Source organism: Toxotes jaculatrix, chromosome 7, assembly GCF_017976425.1.
Source record: "Toxotes jaculatrix isolate fToxJac2 chromosome 7, fToxJac2.pri, whole genome shotgun sequence".
In the NCBI taxonomy this organism is placed as follows: domain Eukaryota; kingdom Metazoa; phylum Chordata; class Actinopteri; family Toxotidae; genus Toxotes; species Toxotes jaculatrix.
This window is the reverse complement of record NC_054400.1, coordinates 4710875-4730276: the sequence shown is the minus strand read 5'-3', so window position 1 is coordinate 4730276 and position 19402 is coordinate 4710875. Positions and strand designations below refer to the sequence as shown.

Below are 19402 nucleotides of genomic sequence, written 5' to 3'. Positions count from 1 at the left end.
GTACTGAAACTCTTCAAATAACAAAATTCCCCATTGGTTTTAATCATACGACATCTTAATATCAAAAGGAATCTTCCACATTTGTAAAACTGTGTCAGCCTTGCACAACATGATGAAATGTCATCCTCCCCACCCCAAATTAAAAACTGATTGCACATTTTCAGGAGCCTGAGGACCAAAGAGATGATTCATGAGAGGAGGAATCTTCACCAGCATCTGAAAACAATGTGTGTCACTTTCATTTGTTCTCAGTTCAGCCCCTGAACCTGAAACAACACACTGGCTGTCTGTTCATGAAGTGACATCCTTATTCACACACTGTCAAAATACAAAGAGCAGATGAAGAAAGAGAGTGACAGAGCAGTGACAGCCCTCTCTTCACAGATTTTTAAGTCATATGAGATATTCAATGAGAATGTCAGGCTTTGTGTGTGACCTGTGCTCACTGAATGTGTGAGAGTGTGTGTGTGTGTACAGGAGTTGTAAACGGGGAATTTGCGGGGAGTGTGTGTGTGTGTGTGCTGCTTGTCGACATGTGTACACAGCCTTTGTTTTTAGAGTGTGAACAGTGTCGGTGATGAACTTGAAGCAATCTGCCAAACAGTGAGGACTGTGTCGATGGTTTCCATGGTTTCGAGGCGGGGGGGGGGGGGGGGGGGGGGGGGGGTACGTATACTCTTGAAAACAGTGTAACCCAAAGGATGTTTGTTCAGAGCTGCGTGTCCTTTCCATTTCTGGAGTGCAGTTATTACCTCAGAAAAGAAGTGACTCTACTGGTAACATGGCATTTGTTGATTACACGTATTTTTTTTTAATGTACTCACTGAGGAACAAGATTCATAGAAACCCAGGTACTGGTAACTACTCACACTGATTTCCAGTTTCCAGTTTCCAGCTCCAGCTCCAAACACCTCACCACCTCCCTCCCACCGCCCCCACCTTCACCCCTGAACTCTACCTTCTTGGTGTGTGGGGAGGAGTCCAGGGCGCTGCTGTAGTCCTGGGGATGCATCATGGTCATGTCGGAGCAGCTGTCATCCAGCACCTCCTGCATGCTGTTCACGCTGCTGCTCTGGCTGCCCGTGCTGACCGAGGTGCTGGGGATGGAGTGGTTGCTGCCCAGGCTGTTCATCTTGCAGCTGGCCGCCTCGCTGTCCTGCAAGCGATCATCCACGCATATTCACAAAGACATGCTTCCACAAATGAGCACTCAAGAGTCATACAACTGTGCACAGATGAAAATATACACACACAGACTCGCATGTCCTTCACCCTAATATACACAGTCCTCTGAACGCAGTCACCTCAACACAGGCAAAATAACAAATGACCTCTGGATTGCATTAGAGTCAAAGTCATACTAAATTGCCCATTAACCCTTAATTGTTCAGATGTGTATGTACTGTCATTCACATGTGTCAATGCTCATGTTAAGACTGAGACGTCTTTGTATCAGAGGTCCACTTGAGCGTGCGTACATGACAGATAAATGTCCTAGGTGTAGCAGACAATTAAGTAAAGTCTCCAGCAACAGACTTTTACATCAGGACGCTACTATCAATCTTTCAACATGTACTGTATCTTCCCCTGACACCAGAAAGCAATGTTTGGGTATGCAGGTTTTCCCGGAAAAGCCTTCAGCGGTGTCTTGTTGCTGTGAGCTCTGGTGGCTGCTCTGAATTGCATCACGTGGTGTAGGATGACACTGCTGGGGCTGCTGGCTGTCCATGCCGCCTCGGGCCAGGTCAGCTAGGGGGCATTTCATCTCAATGTCAGGCGACAGCGGCTCCTGTTTGTTGTGATGTCAAAGTGCTGGACCTCTGTGAGCAGCCATCTACTCTATTTCAGTGATTTTTGTTTTTATTACCAGAACTGGAAAACCTGGAGTCCGTTAAGGAGGCCACTTTGGACTGAAGCACTATATCTGGTTCCTTCCTCTTTTAATCTGAAGTGCCTTCTTGAGTTTTCTATAGCATTACTTCAGACTGAGAAGCCTGTCCTCTCCCTTTGTACTGTGAGGCTGAGATTCTCTGTCGGTTGCGGATTATCCTGCACGATGACTCAAATCAAGTGCAAAACTCCCTCACTGCACTGCAATACAGCTGCTAAAGTACAATAAGAAACTGATGCTCTGCAGCAGAGCTGAAAAGAACTGTTGATTAATCGACTAACAGAAAATTCATCATCTAACAATTCAGTTAACTGTTACTCATTTCTCAAACAAAATTTCCTCATTTCCTCTGTTTAACATCATTATAAACTGAACACCTTATGAGTTGGGACTGTTAGGCTCATAAAAATTACTGTTAGTTGCAGCCATACACTGCTTTATGTAGCCTGTGCCTTCCTGACTGCTGAGTATTGATTTTTAACAGATTACTTGATTATCATTCATCTCAGTTTTATCAACCACGGAACTGTCTCTGTTGGCTCTGTTATTGTGCTTGATGCTGTTCCCTGTGATTATACAGAAGCTGTGGACTTGGAAATGGATGGACTGGAAATTGACGACAGACTTCTTTCTCTTTGAGGTGAAAGTTAGAGGACTGTGAACAGAATTTAAATGGAGTTCAACTGGTTTCATACTTTTAACCCCTTGTTCTCCACTTGCCTCCTTCGACTGTTACTCCAGACAAACTCTGTAATTCTAATTCCTGTATCATTTCTTTTCCACTGAGACACTGTCCAATCAACTCCCCCTTATCTCCTTCCCTCTTCCCTCTCGCTCTTCCTCCCACCTCCTCCTCCTCCTGGCTCTCTCCCATGGGCCCATTGTGTTTCTCCTGGTAGAGGATCTTCTTCATCTTGCGGTACTGCAGGTTGTCCAGCTCACGCACCGCATCCTTGGTCCTCTGGATGAGGTCAATGAGAATGCGCGGCGACCGTTCCCGACGCACAAAATCATGCTGGAAAGAGAAAGAGGGAGAAAGTGAATAAGTTAGTTAGTTGGGTCAGAAATCATTTAAAGAAAGACAGCGGGAGGGAGGAATGGATTTTAGAAATTAAATAAAACATTGTAATCTACAATGTAAGAAAGCTAATATTTGGACCACAAAGTCAAACAAAAAGCTGGTGTTTGCTGGAAAGATGTAGAAATTTTTAGTGATTGAAGATTAGTTACTTCTCACTTAAATATTAAAATTATGATTTGAAAACATCTTTAAAACTGGAGGACCTCAAAGCTTTCACGTGGCACACTGATGTTCTTAATTATCCGATAAATTGTGTTTTAAAAACATCTAATTTTACACTTTAGGACTGCACTGCCATCAGCTTCTTTCATCCAGTGTATTACTTTAATAAGCACCACAACTGTGACTTGTCACTAGAGGGCGCCTGCAGGTTGCTCAGCTGGTCCTGGGACTCCCAGCACTCCACACTGAACACATGGGATCTGTGTAAGATCGTCCATAAAATCGATTTTCACAAATACTCTTAATCCTCTTCTTTCAAATAAATAATCTCTTAACTGTATTTGCCTTGGCACCGAGTTAATGACAGCTTCAATTAAATTATAGCAGGAAACAGAAATAACCAATGACTAATGTGCTGATAATTAATTGACGTCTCAGTCTCTTAATCTGGATTTTTTTTTTCTAGAAGGCTTAAAAACATTAACCTGTCTGAAAAGAGATAATAATTTAAGTTATAAAAAAAATAATCATTTAATAACAGTATCTGAGACCCTGATGTATACACATCACTGTATATTAGGAACCATTTTTCACTTCTTACTTAAAAATAAAAATATGTCTATTTTATGATATTTGGAGCAACAGTTTTACACTAAACTGATTGGTGAAACTCATTTAGATCACATTTCTAAGCTGTCACCAGCTCTACTGTAAATAACCAACCTTTCTCTAATTTGATGGAGGTGTAATTTGGTGGAGGCCGGGCCATTACACATTTATGTAATTATTTGGATTGTTACATAATCAGCAGGTCAGAGTGAGGGGTGGCACTGGCAGGTTTGGGGTTGGAATCGGGGTGGGTGGGGTGGGGATTGAGGGTGTCTGTGTTGTTGAGGCCGTGTGTGTGTGTGTGTGTAGTTGTTTTCTAATTTTGGATTTTTAGGCAATTTACTGTACTGACATCAAGATAAAAATAAAAATACGAAAACACATCTTCTCTCCCCTGCGCTTCCACCCACTCCACCACACACACGCACACACATATTCACACCTCCTCGTAGTCACTCTCATTCATAAAATATTATGTGCTTAAACGGCTGAAATGTATGCAACACCAGTGTACTGGACAACATACACTGTTTGAAAAAATATATATTTTTAGTTCCATTCCCAGCTCTCTTTCCCTGCACACCTTCCTTTCCATGTGACAGATGCTGGTGTAATGGGTTAGTCAGGACACAGGGGAATGACATCACGCTCTGAAAATAGAGATGAGAGTGATTTGTCCCGTTTTCTGACAGACCTACAGAGTGTGGGTGGCTGGCCACCCCCGTCCTATCGACCAGCTTGAAGCCATCTCCGGGATTCTTCCTCGTTATAAGGGCAGTGTTAAGAAGAAGTGACAGCTTTTCCACAGCATCTTCTCTGTGTACAGTATACTGTTGCATCAGCAGCCTCTTCCACCTGATCTACTCTGTCGGGTATCATCCATTTAAGATCTTGATTTCATTTTATCACATAGTATGAGTAGCTTTATGGTGTCCTTTAGGTTTTGAACTGTTGATTGGAGAAAAAGAAATCAATCTGAACACATCCTCTTGTCCTCGGGAAAAGTGTTGTTACACTGGGAATATCTGTAGTTTACTAGTTAATTTATGGGATTAAAAAAAAATACACCCAAAACCAAACAACACCCAGAGCTATTTTGGAGAGAGTATTTTTTTTGCATAAACGGCGAGTACTTATGGGAGGAGGTCACTGAACAGTTATTTTTTCATTATTTATATAATTACTATCACTCTGAATGGTATACAGGGAGAGAGCGCGTTTAACCTGAAGCCAGAACACTGATAGCTCAAGGCCCCCAGATTAGTGACCTGATTTCCCCTTTAAAGAGCTTGGAGGGGTGTGTGCCTGTGTGTGTGCTTGTGTGTGCCCGTGTGTCTGTCTGTCTGTGTGTGTCTGTGTGTACACTGAAAGGAAGAATGATTTTGTGTGTGTCTGTGTCTAAGAAGGCAAAGTGGGGTATTAATCATAAGCTACACCCCAACCCCCAAAAAGCCCTTCAACATAAAGCAGCCCCTTCGACACTGATCCAGAGTCTGTTTGGTACTTATCCCTCTTTAATGGCTTTTTTGGACAAGATCTGGGTCAGGGGTGCTGGGAAGGGTGAATTCCAGCCTGAACATCAACCCCATCCTGACAAGTGTCCAGAGCCCTTTATTTAACCGCCACCTAACCTCACACCTTCCCTCAGGCGAGGCAGGTGCGAAAGCCGCTGCTCGAGCTCCCGCACTGTTGAGGGAGATCACCAAGAACATAAAACTCTTAGTGGGCCAATAGGATTACCTGCTGGTCACACAAACAAAAAGATCAACTCCTCAACTACAGGGAAACACAACGCACACACACAGATCAACGCAGAGTGTGTTGTGTGCTCATTGTGTTTTCGGAGGGTGTGTGTGAGCACGGCTGAGAAGATGTCATCACAAAGGCCGACTTGCAGATACAGAAGAATAGGACATTTCTGGCATGAAATAACAAATGGAAAGACACTGAGTAACTGTATATATGATGGGAAGAAACAGCATCAAAAACTCCTCTTGGTTGGACTCTAATCAAAGGATTTGATGTGGAAGCGGCAAACACATAAGCTCTACGGAGCCCTTAAGGACTATGGGTACAAGCCGCGGCACAAGAAGCGGAGCAACGACAAATGGGGGGAAAAAAGAGAGAAAGAAAAAGCAGCTCTCAGCGGGGTGCTTGATTCCTGTGCTTGAAGAATACACTGTGTATCTGCTTGCGTATTAGGGAGTCGTGGGTGGGAGTGACTCATCCGCGTGGCTCAGGGACTGACTGAGACAGGAAGTGAGGTCACAGCTAGAGGGATTACAGAGAAAGCCCACTCACTCTTAGCAGCTCCCCTGACGAGGGTCTGTCCTGAGGAATTTTCAGTAGGCAGTAGTCGACAAAGCTCCGGAAGGGGTCAGACCTGGGTAAAGAGGACAGCGAGAAGGAAGTGAAAGATTTTGCTTCTCGGTCAAACATACTTAAATCAGAATATGACAGAAATATGGCAGAAATGGCTGCCTTCAGCCACACCTACTGTACATAGAGTCAGCGAATGTTTAACGTGATGACTAATCTCTTCTTCTGTTGTGCCGTGTTTATCATATCAACGAATTAACCCAGAACAATCCTATGTTATTTCTCAGTGTGGTGTGTACGAACCATACGTGGATTATGTAAATATGTGGAGCAATAAAAATATAGGCCACTGGAGCTTAGGAACACTGTGCTACTGACTCTGATCTAAAAATATGCTCATGATAACATGATATATGCAAAACAATGTGTTTAGGTTGCTGCTGGGTCATTAAAATTAAAGAAGCCTATGACACCATTTAGGATTTTGATAGTCAAAATAAACATTCAGGGTCATTGTAGGGTCAGCCACCCTGCACCTCTGCACCACCTAGCTCCACCCCAGCCTCTACATTTAATGTCCTCTGTGGTTAGCCAAGGTCTGTCAAGCCAATGTATGTGTACAGTGCGGCCTTGTGTTTGTGTGGTGAAGTAACACTATGAAGCTGATGTCTCCACTAGTCTCATCTGGCGGGATGTTGCCTCGGGCCGCTGCAGCTCCTCCAAAAATACCACAACCCTCCACCGCCCCTCGCAAACGCTCGCCTCAGCACGACGTTAGAAACCAGTGCTAATTTTACAACAGGCGTTCTCCATGCACAGTCATGGGCAGCAAATTTCTAACTTAAAAAGACCCCCGCCCCTTGTTTCTGATGACTTGATTTCTGTCAGGGCCCAGAATACATGCTCTCTTGTAAGAAGCGTAAAAATGAATCTTTATTCAACTGAGAGCTTGGGTGGAAGACAGAAGAAGGCCACCGATGCCTTCAGGCTGCTCTGAGGCAGGTAGAGAGCAACATTCAGCTGCCTGCCTTGGCTGCACAGAAGATACAGGTTCTTGCAACATATTGCAAGAAACAAACACCTGCGTGACTCTGCTTGCCTAGGAAATCAAACACTTCATCCACTCTCATACCATAGCGGTGATAGCATGAAAGAGGTACACAAGGGTGAATTATAGGGAGAAGATCAAACATGGGGTTAATATTTCATGAGCGTTGTTTCCCCCATGACAATCATCATGTGAGCAGTGGCTACAGCAACACAGGGAAAGGGGGGAATATTTTGCTGCATCGCTAATTTACTGCTCGCATCCTTTTACACCATTTTTGCCAATTTAGTTCACCTACTTCTCTAAACATGTATACCGCTAAATATTTATCGCCTTCTCTGCTGAGCCCAGGTTTACATTGTTTCCTATCAAATCCCTCCATTCCCTTGACATTTATCTCCAGGTTTATGAAAGCTCAAACTAAGTACATGTGCATATAATATGAATGTAATATGTTCGTATGAAAGTTCATATGGCGTAATTATCTACCAGCTACCACAGATGATACTATATAGAATGTGTACATGTATTTACCTGTTAGTTGAGAATATAAATCATCAAATACCTTGGGAATAGTGGCTATGGTGAGTCCACGTGTTAACATTCATGCTCCAGCTAGCCTAAATCATTTGTTTATAGAATAATTAACCTTCCTAACATGGAGTCCTCCAATCAATAATGAACTCCCATTATGTTATTAATATGTTTTTGACACAACCTAAAAAAAAAGAACCAAATCAGTTTAATTTCTTTACATAAAAAGCATATGAACAGGTATAGAGATATTCTGTATTCGAAGAAATCAACAATTTCACATGCAGTTTCTTAATTTTTTGCCGAACTAAACATGAAAATGTCATATATTGTGATGATATCTAGTAACACAACTTGTCTTGAATGAAAAAAAAATGTGGGATGGGCAGGTGTTGCGAAGAGACAGCAAAGAGCTGTTTAAAACCTGCAGGCCTAAATTAAATTGCTTAAAGTTTTTTTGATGTCTGGAAGGAGAGTCTCTAGAGGATCTATTAGCATCCACAGTCATGAGCTGTGAGGCTGAGAGCAGCAAAAAGTAGTGCATAAAGCAGGTTCTTCCCCATATTACATTTAGAACACTGTGTGTGTATACAAAAAAAAACATCCTAGTTAGTATGGCAAACAAAAAGTGTGAGACTAGCGACTAGAATAATATTATAATAATCACACTGCTTTGTTTTTATGTTTATATACCTTAAAATATGCTTTTTAGCCCAGCAGGAGTGGTGTGGGTATTTTCTTTGGTGGAGGTTTCTCAGGTAATTACATAAGAGACTGAGTGTGACCTTGCTCACAGCCTGTCGCAGGGATCACAGGTCGTGCAGATTAGGGATGTCTTACTCTAACTGAGCCCAGATCGGATTGGGCTTTAACATTCACAGTTGACTGGAGATACTGTATCAGCAGTCACATCGACTTTTATTTTGATTGTAGATAGATAAGTTTGATAGTGTGACAAATATATATATATTTTTTTAATTTCAATGATTTTAGTGTCAGTTTGACGGAGCACATAGTGGACTGCATTCTGGACTATGCATTTATAATTGAGGGATGTGATAAATAACTTTGATATTTGGCTGATCAGATGGAGTTCAGATTTTCTCCCAGACCGGAGGGGGAAACAGAACAGTAATATCTGGGAAGTGTGTTCCACTCACCACTCATTGGACTGCAGCGTGGGAGAGTCGTTCTGGGCGATGTGATATAAGGCACTCATGGCGTTCATGTTGAACAAGGGCGGTTTACGTTCCGCTAAAATAAGAGAAGAAGGGAGAGACAGTCAGATGGGAAAGAGGACAGACGAGTGATGTTTCAGCGCCAGAGTTTACAAAATCATCACAAACAGCTTCTCCTTGAATAAGGCAGATTTGAAATTAAATGTATGCTTTGTCCACTTGTTTCATGCACCACTTTTAATCAGCTGAATTTCTGACTGTATAAATATATCTTTGACCAGTAGGTCTAGTGTGCTCACCCAATTCAATACAGGTGATACCCAGGGACCAGATGTCCACTTTCCCTTCGTACTGACCCTCGTCCATGGCTAGGATCACTTCTGGGGCCATCCTGAGGACAGAGAGACGCACACGCAAATGCACACACACACACACAGACACACAGAGTTTATTAAGTATGAGGTAAAATCCATGAAAATGTTATAATCTGCTAAGCCTCTCATAGCTTAAAGACTCTGGTATGCTGTGATAGCAGCTCAGTTTTTGGAATATATGTGTGTTTCTGTAAATGAGGAGCGTGACAACTTGTGTGTGCGTGAATTTAACATGACGAGTGAGACAAAGTTGCCCCGTTGGCTGCTCACGACAGTCCATCACTCGCACAGCTGTTTATGTGATGATTTCATTCAACATTAAAGCTGCCAAGAGCGTGTGAGTGAATATTTTGTTGAGTAAAGTAGAGCTGATGATTTTAGCACAATCTGCTTCTCCTTCAAAGAGGCAGCTTTGAAATTAGGACATTACAGTAAATAAATACACCAACAAAAATATTGCAGTTCATCAGGACAGGTAGCGGTCCTGGGTTGTCTTCTGTGTTGTGCCCTAAGTGTGTGACTTTTCTTGTGTATACTAACCAGTAAGGTGTTCCCACAAAGGAGTTGGCAGGTGAGGCAATGGAGGCAGAGCCAAAGTCGGCCAGTTTGACCTGACCAAGCTCAGTCAGCAGGATGTTACCAGCTTTCACATCTCTGGATGGTGAGAGAGGGATGAGGAGAGTGAGCATATTCAGAGGAGATGCAGGCATAGCAGCCAAGAGAACCTACATGAGTCCCAATAATCTATTATTATTATGCAGGTGTACTGGTCAACCAGTACACTATGTGTAATATCATATAGCACAGGTGAAATACTAAATATGACACCAGTTATTCTCCATCTAATATGATGCAAGTCTGGACAATTAATTAAAAAGTTAAGGGCCTCCTTGTCTTCGGTGAGACCTGTCTGCAATGACGCCAGTGATGACACAGAAAAGACAATGGGATGCGTACGTATTTGTCTGCCATTAAACATAATACTGTGAGCACCAGAGAGACCAGATGGTTGTTAACTCCTCACAGGGATGTTCAAGAAGGACGAGACGTGACTACAGACATGAGGTTTTACAGCCTGATTAGTAAACCCTGCAATAAAGGGAGAACACGAGTGTCTCTCATCTCATTCCATCATGTTTTTGCTAAAGTCACTGCGTATCCCCAGGAAAGAAACTGACTCACCTGTGAATCATATTATGGGAATGTAGGTACGCCAATCCTAGCAAGGCACCGTGGGTAATGGCAGCAATTTCCACCTCTTGGAGTGGCTTCTTATGAACTTGGGGAGAAATAAGTTCAGTGGAAATGAGTAGGAATCCTCTGAAGACCTGAATGTTCTACAGTTCTACACAATGACCTAGATAATAAATCTATTTTCTTAATTTCTGCATATACATTAGTCATGAGGTGCAGACTTCATGGCTGATAAAGGCAGTGGAAACAAAAACATCATAGTTTTAGAAGAAAGACATCTGTACCAACATGTCCTGCTAATACAGCAATAGCAAAGTAGTCCCTTGGCACCTACCATATGGATAACATGTAAACAGTTGTGATATGAGCTCCTATACTGGCTCCCTGTGGACTGCTGAAGTGACAGGGAGACTATGTCCCAAGGCAAAAAGGTCACAGCAGAACTATCACTGAGAAATTTTATACAGGCCGAAGTCCAAAAAAACAGCCCCGGGTCAACTGTCACGACTGTGTATCTACATCAGTGATGAATACACACAAAGGTGCTTAAAATAACACGTTAGGTTCAGGTCAGAAATGTTTAGAGGGCGAACACTTCATGAGATTCAAGCTTTGAAAAAACTGGAAAATGTTTTTTGGTCTTTACAAGAAGCAAAAAGTCTTATGAATAGAAGTGCTTGATGTAACATCACAGGTCAGACCACATAACCACGCTAAATTCACTTACAAGCCAGAAGATTCTATATTTACACTGTATGATCTTGCTCCAAGAACCTACTTGGTGCAGTGATTGACACAGAACATTCATTCACACCAAGCATGTATGGAGTACTTTGTTCGGTTTTTGGTTTGTTCTTTAGTAAGCTTCACAAATAACCACAGGAAATAATCATACATCATGAGGTTTTATGGGTTTTAAGAGATGAATGCAGCCATCTGATAGCAGACAGCTCCTGCGGGTTACTTCTGGGTTGTTTTGAACTTAAACTTGTTTAAGAAGCCACGTACACCTCGTGTACAGTTAAGCAGTGTCCAGTGTTACCCAAAAACAAATGTGTACTAAAGCTGAAATTTTGACGATGGTGAAAAGTTTATTAAACCCCTAAGAGAATACAAACCACAGGGGTGATTGCATGTCAAGACCTCCTGGCTATAGAAGGGCCTCCCCTCTTCAATTTGCACCACAACTACTTCAAAGTGACCTGATTTCAGTGGCCACATACTATTCACATACTATAAGTTCTTTAAAGGATTAGGATTAGACATTTTTTCTTTCTTGCCAAGAGAAACCACTTCTGCATGTTTGCTTAGCTTAGCATAAAGACCGTAAACAGAAGGAAACCTACAACTTGGTTCTGTCCAAAGATATATCCACAGACCACTAATGAAAATGTTATATCTCTAGTTTAGGTTTTAAGTGTGGGGGAGGGGTTCAATAAAAAACAATTTTATAATTATCCATGTTTGAAAGTGTGTGCGCACATTAAACATTAATAAATACACTTACCCTCTAGTAAATCTGATGCGGAGCCCAGGCAGTACTCCATCACCAGCTGGAACAGAATACAGATACCAATCATTCACATGGTGTGCACTCTATCATAAAATAAGTCATGTTTGTGAATGCTTGAGAAGTTGTTCTCTTCAAACTGATCATAAAATGTCTACACTGGAGGTAGTACTGATAACAACATATCCAGAGAAACAAAAGGCAGCAGGAAAACACAGTCAAAGGGACATGAGAAAAAATAGAGACAAAGATATGGGAAGATGGGAAGAAAAAGATAAAATAACAGTGTTGAAAAACTGTGAGAGACGAATTAGGACAAAAGGAAATGTGAAGAAGGATCCACTAACCCAGGCAGTGTTGTCTTTCAAGTAGCAGCCTTTGTACTCGATTGTGTTTGGGTGTCGCAGCTGTCCCAAAAATTTGACCTCCTTAATGATGTCCTGCCACTTCTGCCAAAAGCAAATTCAGACACACACAGATGGTTACACACTACAGGTACAATCACAGTAACACACAAGTGGGCATTGCTTCTGACTTGGATTGCAATGGCGCAGCTGGCCTCATTGGAGTAACAACTCACACACAGGTATTATGGTTTTTATACATCTGTTACCATTGTGTATACACAGATTTTTTTTATAACACTGCGCCAACATGAACACTAAACAGTGTAATAAAATCCACAAAACTGAAAGTAGTTAGAAACAGTCTGATGCTGTCAAGCAAGAGCCCTGACATGAAACTCACAGGTTTATAAAAAGAAAGTTTACTAAACCACAGAGATGTGGGCTCAAGTTCAGCTGAGGTGTAAACTCTGATCACACACGATGCCCTCTGAAATACACTTGAGCCTTGCACCTTCTGGGGTTTGCTTAAGGGAGGTTCCAAAGTTTGCTTCTGCTGGCGACTAATTATTTTTACACTGATTTTTCTTTCCCGAATGAGACGTCTCACAAGCTAGTGTTAAGTTTTACATAAAATAATCAAGAGAATGACATAACACCGCTTTTGCACTTTCAGCACTTGCTCTCACTGTTAGATTTGTTACTAAGAATGAGAAATAAATGTAATGTGACCACAGCCAAACCAAATACCCTCTTGACCTTGAGCTTTTTTGTGAAACGGTTCAATGACACAACCACCAAATTGTGGTGGTGCATTCACAGTGGCACCTTGTTTTTTTAACACGTTTGGTGTGTTGGTTGTCATCATGTTCCTGTGTGTGTGTGTGTGTGTGTGTGTGTGTGTGTGTGTGTGTGTGTGTGTGTGTGTGTGTGTGTGTGTGTCTTACTTCGGTAGTCTGCTTGCCATTATAGGACATCTTTTTGATGGCCACCACCTCGTTGGAGTAAGAGTTACGTGCCTGGAAGATTGAAAATGGAAGAGGTTCAAATTCTGGATCAAGTATTGAAAGTCTAAAAACTTAAGCAAAGACCCACAAACACTCAAACTATAACCCTCCCACAAGGCATTTGTTCTGGTCCACTGGCCATGAAGCTCTATAAAAAGAACCTGACATCAATAAATTAGAAACTGACACACACTATGGTGTAACATACTATAAAGAGGTAACATACAAACGCATACAAAACTCAGCTGTTGTACATAAAGATCCTGATGCCTGACCAAGCAGAGTAACAAGCAGTTTTATCACAGAAACACCACAAAGGATCTACTGAGATGAATATGTACTTTATAAATAACACATTTTATCACACACATTGTGATATATTACAACAGAATGATACAGCAGCGAACCGATCCTGTAAATTGAAAAGAAATTAGCTTTCACTGCACAATAACTTATGTATTGCTTCAAGGGTGATACAGAGGTGAGCATGATAAATCTCACGCATGCAAAACATCATCACGCATGCACAAAGCAATACATTTACAACAAAGTGATGCGGCAGTAACAGATTCTCTCATTTGAATTTAAACAAATTTCCGCCTGATCAAAGCACTCAACAATGTGATCAGGGGAAGCCTGCAGGTAAGTGCTGCATGTACACTGTAGCTAGTGTTTGAGCTGTCTGTGCACATTCACATGCCCATGTTAAACCCGTGGTGTTAACCTTGGAGGCAACTGACCTTAGGGACAGCTATGCTGAGGCTCAGCTTAAGCCCTTATCTCAGGCCTCATCTCACTTACAAATAAATGGGAATTTCATTTTTGAGATTCAAATGGAATTACAATAGCAGCAGGCAACAGAGTGGCCCCATTTGACTTTTTTCAGATTCATTTGATCCCAATGATTGCCTGTCAGTTCAAGAATAATAGCCTTTCCCTATGGTGTGGTGTTCAGATATATGGCAGCAGAGAAAAAAACACATGTAATGCTGAAATACTGAAATACAGTCAGGCTAATTGTCACTGCAGAAGAAAGGGGGTGTATCAATAATTACAACAGACTAATTCATTCAACATACACTGCAGTGGTGTGTGTTCACAGCCCTGGGTGATGGGCCTGCATAATCAACAGAGGGAATTACCCTTGTTCTCTTCTATTATGGAGTTCCTCCTTAGTCTTCCCATGCATGCAACTATGAATTGCGCACACAACTGTATTTGTTTCACATACATGTATGTAAGGGAATAACCTAAAGAATATTCAGGCATTTCTGTTGGTAGTCACTGTCCCCTTCCACCGTGCATTTAACCTGCATCCATCTGACACAATATTAGAACTGCAAACACTTACATCTTAAATGCTCGACAGTACAACTAAATTAAAGGACTGTAAAAACACGGCTAAGTGCCTGAGGTGGCTCAGGGGTTGATAGTGTAGCCTCAGTGCAAGACGGTTCGAAGGACTTTGCATGTTCTTCTAATGCTTCCATGAGTTTCTGTGGATGCTCGGAGATTACTTCCAACAGCAGGTAGTGTGCAAGGGCATAATTTCCACTCGGGATGGGGGCTCGACTTTCACAATTTCTCTTTGATTTTGTTCCTAAAATTCCCGTGTCCTTTGATGGCCCAGCTGCTAAAATAAATTGATGAAAATGTTGGTATGCTCATGTGAGTCACCATCAATTATTACAAAGTGCTCAAAGCAATAAGCTTAATGAGCAGCAGCGAGTGATTTGCAGACCTTTTTTTTTGCCCTGGGTTGTGCTTCTAGGGCTACATGCAGGATATCCTGTGTTCTGGATGGAGGTTATTGCGACTGTATGCTGTGTGAGATGAAGACTGCAGGCACTACTCTGAAGAGAGTACTCTGAAAGAGCACTTCACCTCCCCTTTATGTTTTTCAGGTAAAAAAAAAATACTAATAATTTAATCAGTGTTTTTATTCACGGTTAATACGCTCCTAAAGGATGCTACAGTTGGACATCAATAAAAGACAAGGCAATGACACTGAAAATTCAACTATAATTTTTAGTATGCTTACTAAATCCACAATTTATATAGCACTTTCTTATTCTTTGTTATACTAGTAGGACAACCAGTGCCATCATAATGTGTTATTTGCTATGTACAGATATGTATCCTCCTTATTAGCAGACCAGTCATTTTAGCATTTAACTTTGAGGAAAATGTACATCCTTATCTGGAATAAACATGCCGTGTCACACTTTCACGAAAGCTGCTTTGGCTAACAGCTAAAGCTAGCAGTGTACCAGCTGTAATGCGGACAGCAGAAGTGTGTCAGTGAGCACAGCACTGGCATCAGGGCAGGATTTAGACACACACAGGAGCCAGACGGACATGGGTACCAGGGCTACTAGTGATGTACTGGGGCTGTGTGTGTGTGTGTGTGTGTGTGTGTGTGTGTGTGTGTGTGTGTGTGTGCACGTGTATGTAACTGACATGGGATAGACGGGGATAGCAAAGCCCTGGCAGCCAAGAAAATCCTGCTCCACTATTGACAGCTTCTATGTTTTTCTATACCAAGAGAACAGCTGTCTTAGGAGGGAAGAAGGAGGTTTATCGCCCCCAGCCCCAGCATCTGGAGGGGGGCAGAGGAGAGGAGAGGAGAGGAGAGCAGAGGCGAGGAGAAGAGAGAAATGGAGAGAGAGCAGAGCATGTTTTCAACCCCCCCCCTCCATGCAGCTTTAGAATCAAAGGCTTGATGAGTAATTAGTGATGATGAGATTAATAAGAAAGGCTACGGAGAAAGTGCTGAGAGGGAATGTATCTCCTCTTAATTGTATTCAAAGAGCCATGATGTAGCAGGCTACACTTACAACATGTGTACAAATCAGTGAATCAATAAATGAATATGTAAGGTAAGTAGTTAATAAATAAACCAGAGCTATAGTAGCATCCTAATAATCATCATGTAGTAAAGGGCTAAGAGTGCGTCATGTGAAATGTCCTGAAAATATGGCAATGACAACATTTTTTTAATTTCCAATACAATCCAAGCAGGGATCTCTTTGAATTTAGCTCCACACAGAGACTTTATGGAGCGGCTAAAATCCAGTTTAGATGATTTCCTTTAATCCATGTTTGTGAGTCGGCACTTACAAAGTAGACGGCACCAAAGCTGCCATGTCCGATCTCATGCAGGTCACAGAAGACGTCCTCGGGGTCATCTTTGAAGAAGAGGTCGGCCAGCTCGGGGTCCTTCGGCACTCCTTTCCGTGTGGACGACGGCATTATGGGCTGGACATGGGCTAGGCGCCGGGGACCACGCTCACATACACACTGCTGCTGCTGCTACCACCACCAGATGTCCACGATGGGCCCGGCATTGGCCAGCTAGACCTGGGAAACAGACCGGAGAAAAAGTCAAACGATGAGCTGACACTTTTACTACTGTGAACTGCACCGGACAAGATTATCACATTGGTTTCCTTCGGGCTAACTACGCAGATCCTCCTCAATACATCGGTTTTTCACCAGACCCAAGAAAGCAACTATTAAAACTTTTTTTAAACTAACAACATACATGCTAAAGCATCACATTACTCTGACACACATGTAACAGAGCTCGGTCACTGATACCCAGCAAGGACCAGACATTGTTTGACCTAATGTTATTTATTTTACAGTACCTTCGAAGCCTATCCACAATGGTCTGTGTGCGTACCTGTGCATGCGTAGTGTGTGTATGCGTGTGAGTGTGTGCATGTCTTTTTATGAGTGTTTGCATTTGTGCATCTCATGGACAGCTGATAGGTGAGAAGACAGGAAAAAAGACAGTCATATGATGACGGTGAGCTGACTAGTCCTTCTGCTCATCCAAGTCACAGTCACACTTGCTCATGTAAACATGTGCGCGCACACACACACAGACACACAGCACACTTGGCAGCTGAAGCTGAGTCACTGATGCACCATCTCCACACATGCACCCTTTGTAACAGTTGCCTGTGTGCGTGCAGACACACACACACACACACACACACACAGAATGTTTTGTATCACAAGGCTACAGCCAGGCCGTGAAGCGTGTACGCATCCTGGACACCCTGCTCCAGTTAACTTCACTGCACATGCAACACACACACATGCGCACACTTGCACACGGTCTCTCTCAGTCCCGTTTCTCTCTCTCTCTCTTTTTCTGTTAACCATGAAATCTCTGTGCACATCAGCCAGATGCAGCAAGCAAATCTGGCTCCAAAGGCCAGCCCCACACAGAGCAGGCTGACATACAGGCAGAGGCAGAAAGACACACAGGCACCCAGGCCAAGACACTAAGCATCAGCATCATCCTAATCCCCTGCTCTTAAAGGGATCTAAGACATCACACCCACTCCAAAAATATCAGTCTTAAAGGCAAAGTCCTGTGCCCTCTCTTCCACAGCACCAGATGCATAGAGATGGCAGCCTCAAGGCTTTGGGGGCATTACTTTAGGTACAGTATGGGAATCTAAGGCTGCAATGATTCACTGAGGAACGTGAACAATGACATTAATGGGAATGTCCCAGTTCAAATTTGTGCTCCCAGTATCAATATGATAGTTATTTTATGCTCTACATATCGACGTGGTGCATTGTGTTTGGTAAAATCCAACCAGTGATTTTTTTAGAACAAAACAGCAAACTTTACCAAAAAGTATTAAAACATGATAAGGTGCTCAAAGATCCAAATTTTGAAAGTGGCCTCAGGGATCAGCATCGTAACTCCCCCAAAAGAAATATAAGGCTTAAGGCTCATGTGTTCAAGGCCCATGTTAAGAGACGATGGTTATGTGTCTCTCTGTGGAGTCAAAGGAAAGAAGTGTGTCATCATTCAGGTTCCCAAGGTTTTTGGACAACAGCGGAACGATGTTGAACATTCAAGTTGTGACTGTATAACTGGATAATTGGATTTATTTCTTTTCATATGAACATCCCAAAAGGAGGTGAGAGTAGTTTGTTGGCTAAGAACACCTCAACAAGGAGCCACACACTGTATATCAAAGAGTCTCCTGAAGCCCTGTGCCAGCCTGCTACCACCTACAAAGCTGTTCTAACATCTCACCATTTGGAATGGGAGCCAGTTGTACTGTAGCCTGACTAAAGTCAATTTCATGCCATTAAGCTTTGATTTCTCCCTAAGAATGTTCCAAGAACATGCCTGGAAACAACCACGGGTTGTCACATAAACAACAGGCAAGGTTTTGGTTTACCTGCTTATGTAATGTGAAAGATCACATTTGCAGGTGTACATGCTTATTGCCTTAAGGCATCTTTTGGTTGCAGAGGCTTTTCTGAGAAGCATGAAACCCTCAGCTGAGACCTCCATGGCTGTGACAAATGATTAGTGAGCTACAGAGTACAGTATAACAATGTAGACTACAAATTTATTTATATGCTATGCATAGTTACTGGCACTTCAAAGAAAACACTCCAGGTAAACTGCCATAATCTATCAGGCTGAGCACATTTATTCCTACAGAATTGCACTTAAGTTTACTTTACTCGGGTATTTCCATTTTATGCTACATCATCTTCAAAGCCATAGTTCCTAGTTACAGATTAATATTTTTCAAACACAACAAATGATCTGTTTAGAAATTATCATGCATTGTTATGGATCACAAAGTATATGAAGCATTAAATTTAGCTTGACCAACTACAGCATCATCATCAAGAACAATGATCCAATGATATAATACAGGAACAGTGACAGGGACCATTCTGCGTGAGTGTAGCACTTATACTTTTACTGGTACTTAGGTAAAATATCTGAATCCTTCTTATTGCAAAACCCAAAGATATTCAGTGTATATTATTTATGATGAAGAAATTCACCAAATGTTTGAGAGGCTGGGACCGATAAATGTTTGATTAAAAGATGATCAAAATAGTTGCTGATTACTTTTCTGTTGGTTGATTAATTATTTAATTAACTAATTATTTCAGCTTTACTTAACACCAACAGGATCGTCTGCTTCTTCACTAAATAAAACAGTGCATTAAAAAAAAATCATATAGGGCCTGAACTCATACATGTGTGTTCATGCTAATGTCTATGAGTGCTTGTGTGTGTCTGTATTTCTGTCTGTGTGAGTTTCACTGTGTGTTTTAGATCTGTTTACCTACAATATGAACTTGTGTGAGTTCA

General features: G+C 42.0%; 1 protein-coding gene across 5 annotated transcripts in view; it reads right to left on the bottom strand.

The window, feature by feature from the left end:
* Positions 1-19402, bottom strand: part of taok3a (TAO kinase 3a) — a 59312-nt gene that overhangs the window by 13355 nt on the left and 26555 nt on the right. For all 5 annotated transcript variants that reach the window (XM_041041492.1, XM_041041495.1, XM_041041493.1 and 2 more), the window contains 11 exons: positions 16372-16611; positions 13192-13263; positions 12248-12349; positions 11898-11943; positions 10379-10475; positions 9737-9850; positions 9122-9213; positions 8805-8898; positions 6045-6126; positions 2739-2906; positions 959-1156 (listed from right to left, as the gene is read on the bottom strand). In XM_041041492.1, the coding sequence (XP_040897426.1) occupies positions 959-1156; positions 2739-2906; positions 6045-6126; positions 8805-8898; positions 9122-9213; positions 9737-9850; positions 10379-10475; positions 11898-11943; positions 12248-12349; positions 13192-13263; positions 16372-16503 (1197 nt within the window). In that variant the 5' untranslated portion in view covers positions 16504-16611. The remainder of the gene's footprint in view (positions 1-958; positions 1157-2738; positions 2907-6044; positions 6127-8804; positions 8899-9121; positions 9214-9736; positions 9851-10378; positions 10476-11897; positions 11944-12247; positions 12350-13191; positions 13264-16371; positions 16612-19402) is intronic.